Consider the following 6,000-nt stretch of genomic DNA (forward strand, 5'->3'; position numbering starts at 1 on the left):
TGGGTGGGTTATAATCTCTGCACCATTGGAAGCTGTCCCCACACCCTTGAGATCACAAATTCCCCAAAATATTGAGGGATTGACATTGTTTTCCAATTGCTCTGACTGTTAGAGGTGATTCTGTCACTATAAATCTCTTAAAAAATCCATCTGTCGACATTTGTAGTGAGAATGATGATCATTTGCCAAGGAGGCAATAACAGCTCGTTTGTGTAACATTTTGTAGCCCACACAGCATTTTCTTTATGAAGCCTTTAGCATAATAGATCCCTTGGTTCCCATGTTCCCTGGGGTTGGGGTGAAAGCTCCGTGTCTGGGACAGATAAGTGATGGGTCATTGTCTCACTTCAGAGGCTGCGCTGTCCTTACTGGTGGTTGGTCTGGGTGGTGGCAGCCTGCCCCTCTTCATCCACGATCACTTCTTGAAGTCTCACATCGATGCTGTGGAGATTGACCCTTCTGTGCTGGAGGTGGCCACCCGCTGGTTTGGCTTCACCCAGAGTGACCGGATGAAAGTTCACATTGCAGACGGCCTGGATTACATCACCAACCTGGCCGGAGAAGGTATTGGCCTAGGAAGACTTTGGGGGGAGGGTGTCACTGGGCGAGACTTCGAAGGTTAGCCTGCTAAGAAAAGTGACGTATCATTCATCCCATACTTGTGGGTTTCTGTCTTGAACCAGGGATGAGCCCACCAACCCCAGCCCCCTAAAATCTACGTAGCTAGGTGAGTAGTTGGCCAGATGGGTAGAATGTTCCTTGGAAAAATGACAAAGGGATGAGCTAGCGATAGAGCAAAGCCCCATCAAGTTGAACTCTGGTGAAGTGGAATTTGGTTAATTCCCATAGGGGCAGGGATAAGGTTAATCTTTGCTCTAGCTTTGAAAACAAAAGAAAACAAAGCACTTTGTTGCTGTGATTAAAACCCAAGCCTTTGTCATTCCTATCCTCTGTTGTTCCCTGATGCTACTGAAGCTCTTGGTTGACTCCCAGAAATCTTGGGGCTTTAAAAAAACCCATGAAAAAGGCAAAGAGAATGTTTGTCCAGGTCCTTGGTCCTTCTGCTGGGGAGCAGGGTCACATGAAATGTATCCTCCCTCTTTCTGCTTAAGGCGGGAGTCCTCAGGTACACGCCACCTTCTTACTCCATAGCCCCGTACTTTCAGACTTCATTCAAGGTGCATTGGCTACTACCGGATGTCATCCTTAGCTTCATTGAGTGGGTCTATTAAATGGATTGGGCTGGAGGGATGCAGAGTGTGTTTGGTTCTAGGATGGTCAGAAATTAGCTCAGTTTTGGTCACAAACTCAGTAGTCAAGAGGGCATAGGGATTGTACCTGGGATTGCATTGGTCTAGTGACCTCCTAGGTAAGGAAGCTCCCTCTACCAGTGGAGGTCACCTGATCTTCTCATAGAGTTGGAGCTTTCAGCCATTCCTTTTCCATCAACTTCTCAAGATATCTCCTGTGCCTGGAACACCCTCCCCTTACCAACCTCTCTGGCTTCCTTTAAGTGCCAGCTAAAACCAGCCTTCTCTGGAAAGCCTTCCCCAACCCTCTTCATTCCCAGTCTTCCCTCTGTTAATTACTTCCTATTTACCCTGTATTTACAATCAGTTCTGAACATTTGCACATTTAACCTTATCGACTTCAGGCATTTGTGTGATTTTTATTAGTAAATTCATTTTCACTTTTGCATTGGCAGCCGCGCACATTTGCTGTGCTGGTGTTGCCAAGCTAGTGTCCTGCCTCCCCCGCTGCCCATGCTGCTGGGCTCCACTCATCCTGTCCTCTTGGAGGCCAGAGAAAAGGGGCTTAGAGACGGCAGGCTCCCCCTTTCTCTTTTTACCTTGAAGTTCTTCTGACATCGCCCCCGTCCCTCCCTCTCCTGTCCCCTGCACTTAGGGGTTATTTCATGGTTAGTGTGTCAGGAAAAGTGTGCATTATCAGAATTAATGTTTTGTTAGAAAGAATTGTTTGCAGAAAAATGTGTTTTCAGCAGTACCTAGCAAAAGACGACAGATTTTGGTGGTCTCAGGAACCTGGCCTTCTATTTCCCATAGGTCCAGAGTATCAGCATTTACATTTTTGACTTTCTCACGATTTTCTAGAAAATTGAGGGTTGGCTGCAGCTTGTTTGTAAATATGTGTTTGCTTGTTGTCTTCCCCCATTAGATTGTAAGCTCCTTAAAGGCAGGGGCTTTCTTTTGCCTCTTTTTATGTCCCCCATTGCTTAGCACAGAGCCTGACACATAGTAGACATTTAATAGATGTTTATTGATTGATTGATAACTGTTGTTCAAGCTACCAAGTGGGATGTGTTGACTCACATTTCAGAACATGTCCTTTGGAAATACATCATGTCCAAAGCTTCCTGATTTAAACCTCCACTTCCAAGTTGAGCATCTTTGTTTAAAGAATAGATGGCTGGGGGGCAGCTAGGTGGCACAGTGGATAAAGCACTGGCCTTGGATTCAGGAGAACCTGAGTTCAAATCCGGCCTCAGACACTTGACACTTACTAGCTGTGTGACCTTGGGCAAGTCACTTAACCCTCATTGCCCTGCCAGAAAACAAAAAAAAAATTTTTAAAACAAACAAACAAAAAAAGAATAGATGGCTGCAGCTAGGTGGTGTGGTGGATAAAGCACCTGCCCTGGATTCAGGAGGACCTGAGTTCAAATCCAGCCTCAGACACTTGACACTTACAAGCTGTGTGACTCTGGGCAAGTCACTTACCCCTCATTGCCCCACAAAACAAACAAACAAACAAATAAAATCTACCAAAAAAAGAATAGATGGCTGTTCATTTATACGTTAATGGCCTATTGTTGGGTACCTTTGCCCAACAGTCTCACATCATGTCCTACATATTTTTCTAGGAGATGCAGCATAGCTAGTGGTTAGAGAGATGGCTTTGGGGTCTGGATGACGGTGTGGGACCCTTAGCAAGTTGTTTCACCTCTTGGTGCCCTCCCCACCTCCCCAGATAAGTCAGGAATACTCTAAGATTAGATACTGATCAAGTGAGTGAACTCTACCAGGAGTTCCCTTTACTAGTGAAATAATGACTGATTATGATAGCTAATAGTATAACATTCTATATTGCTTTGTGGTTTTTAAGGCATTTTCTTATATTATCTCACTCGACCACCACTCTGTGAGGTCATTGTTCTTATAACTTTTTTCCTAGGCAAGGAAACTGAGGCACAGAGAAGTTAGGTAACTTAAACACTTAAGAGTCACACAGAATTAGTAAGTGACTGTGGCCGGATTTGAATTCAGATCTTCCTACCTCTTAAGTTGCGTTCTCTATCGACTACATCACCTCTAAAATCAGACTTATTTTTAAAAGGTCTTACTGTGGTCTGTCTGTGGTAGATATCTGTAACACCATCTCCTCTTGCCCCATGTGACCCTTCCCTCTCATCATCTCCTCATCCATCACCCTCTCCCCAGGCCAGACACGATGGGTATTTGTTCTAGGAATCCAAGGGGTATGACGTTAACCAGATGAGATTTCCCATTGATTGTGGGCCGATCTTCTCTTCTTCCCAGCACAGCCTCGCTATGATGTCATCATGTTTGACGTGGACAGCAAGGACCCATCGGTAGGAATGAGCTGTCCCCCTCCAGCCTTTGTGGACCACGCTTTTCTGCAAAACGTCAAAAGGATCCTGACCCCAGAAGGTATGGGCAGTGTAGGGGGGAACAGGACCAAGGGAAGGGGCTCTTTTCTCACCTGAGGGAGTGGTGGTTCTTTTGCCTCTTGCTAATGTTCCTTCTGGCTCTTTAGTTCACTAGAGAGGCAGCCAGACCAGAACTCAGGGTGGCCTGAGTTCAATCCAGCCTCAGCCATTTATTAGCCGTGTGATTTTGGTAGGTCACTTAACTTCTGTCTGCCTCAGTTTCCTCAATTGTAAAATGGGGATAATTATAACACCTCCCTCCCAGGGTTGTTGTAAGGATCAAATCAAATACATGTGAATGCTTTACACCCTAGGCTGAAACCCCTCTGCCCACTTTCTTTCTTCTCCACCCTGAAGGTGTCTTCATTCTGAACTTGGTGTGTCGAGACTCGGGGTTGAAGGACTCGGTGCTGGCCGGGCTTAAGAAGGTGTTCCCCCTGCTCTATGTACGGCAGATCGAAGGCGAGGTCAATGAGATCCTCTTCTGCCAGCTGCAGCCCGAGCATAAGCTGGCTACCCCCGAGCTCCTGGAGATGGCCCAGGCCCTGGAAAGGACACTCAGGAGACCAGGAAAGGGCTTTGATAGCACATACGTCCTGTCAGACATGCTCAAGACTGTGAAGATCGTGTGATGACTGAGGGCAGGGCAGTGGAGCGACATAATCGGTCCTTGGGGACAGAAACGAAGAGAAAAATAACAAAGATAATTTGAAAGCCTCTCGCTTCTCTCTTGTCTTTGTAGATTATAATCTCTGTTAACCTCTGCTAAGAACTTGCTGGGAGGTTGGCTTGTCCTGGGTCTGGGAGAACAAAGGCGGGCGTCTGCCATCAGTATCATTGGCTATTTGGGCTCCCGCCTCCCAGAATTCCCCCCGAACTCTCCTTCCTCCCTGGTTCTAGTTAACCCCGTAACAGAGGCAACAGACTCCAGGTAGTAGGGAAGCAGGATTCCAGGACCAGCCCTTACTAAGTGCCTGAGGACCGTTGGGGCTTACATGGATCGGTTACACTCAGTGGGTTTGGGTTCTGTCTAGTGGACCTTCGGGAAAATCCCTGTCCATTGAATTCAACTCATATTTCTCAAGTGCCTTAGTTAGTGCACAGCACTGTACTAGGCAGCGATGGGGATGCAGATGAGACAGGCCCCCTGCCCTCATGGAGGGTCTGGTCCGGTTGGGCCCAGAGAACGACAATTCACACTCTTATGTACATCTCTCAAATGCACATAAGATCTAAGGGGCCAATCCAGTGAGGGCTTCATAAGGGAGTGGCATTTGAATCTGATCTGAAAGAATATGTCAGAGTTCAACAGGCACAAAAGCTAAGGGGAGGGTCTTCCTGACACAGAACAACAGAAGCAAGGACATAGAGAAGGCAGAGTATAGGGCTCGCTCAGAATTCAGTGGAGTCCTCTTTAACTTCTCACTTGCACTGGCCCTAGACCGTCAATGTGTTGTCACATCTTATTTCTATCTTTACAGTGTCTTTTGTGTTCACCCCCTTTTCTCTAGTTACATGGCCACTCCCTCAGTAAAGGCCCTCATCACCTCTTTCTCATACTTTAGCAATCATGGTCTCCCTGCTCCATCCTTTCTACTACAGTTCATCTTCCACTCAATTGCCTAAGTGATCTTCCTAAAGCACAGGTTTGATCATGTTACCCATCCTACTTAATAAACTCTAGGGACTCCCTCTTACTTCCAGGAACAAATATAAAATCCTCTGACACGTAAAGCCCTTTACAACTTGTCCCCTTCCTAATTTTCCAATAATTCCAACACTTTAGTCTCCTCCCTGTGCTCTACGATCCAATCCAATTGGCCCATTTGCTATTCACACAGTATTTCATCTCTATTCTGAGTGCCTTGTCCACTGGCTATCCCTCATTCCTGGCATTCTTTTCTTCCTCACCTTTAACTTTTAGCTTTCCTAGAACCCTTCAAGACTCGACTCAAATCTCACCTTGGCCAGAGGCCTTTCCCAGCTACCCCTGCTGCTAGTTCTTTCCCTCAAAGTAGCTTCCATTATTATTTTCTATATCTTCTGGGTATGTTGTTAGTTGAATGTTGCCTACTCTTAGAATGTCATCTTGAGGGCGGGGCCGTATTTCTGCCTGTGTATCCCCAGCATAGAGTAGGTGCTTAATAAATGCTTATTAACTGACTGACATGGAAGGCAATGGGAGACAAATAGAATTTTTTGAGCAGAAGAATGTTACCATAAAGTCTATGGATAAGGAATACTGGTTTGGCCAAGTTTTACAGTACAAAGTATAAAGATGATGGAGAAGAGGTAGAAAGACTTGTTAGGAA

General features: G+C 46.0%; 1 protein-coding gene across 1 annotated transcript in view; it reads left to right on the forward strand.

Annotated features, from left to right (window-relative positions):
- METTL13 (methyltransferase 13, eEF1A lysine and N-terminal methyltransferase) overlaps positions 1 to 4,405 on the forward strand; it is a 22,887-nt gene extending 18,482 nt beyond the window's left edge. Inside the window, exons 6-8 of the mRNA XM_043964435.1 lie at positions 352 to 564; positions 3,558 to 3,689; positions 4,046 to 4,405. Coding sequence (XP_043820370.1) covers positions 352 to 564; positions 3,558 to 3,689; positions 4,046 to 4,320 — 620 coding nt within the window. The 3' untranslated portion in view covers positions 4,321 to 4,405. The remainder of the gene's footprint in view (positions 1 to 351; positions 565 to 3,557; positions 3,690 to 4,045) is intronic.
- Positions 4,406 to 6,000: the final 1,595 nt, after the last annotated feature.

This window comes from Dromiciops gliroides, chromosome 4 (assembly GCF_019393635.1).
Source record: "Dromiciops gliroides isolate mDroGli1 chromosome 4, mDroGli1.pri, whole genome shotgun sequence".
Classification (NCBI taxonomy): Eukaryota; Metazoa; Chordata; class Mammalia; order Microbiotheria; family Microbiotheriidae; genus Dromiciops; species Dromiciops gliroides.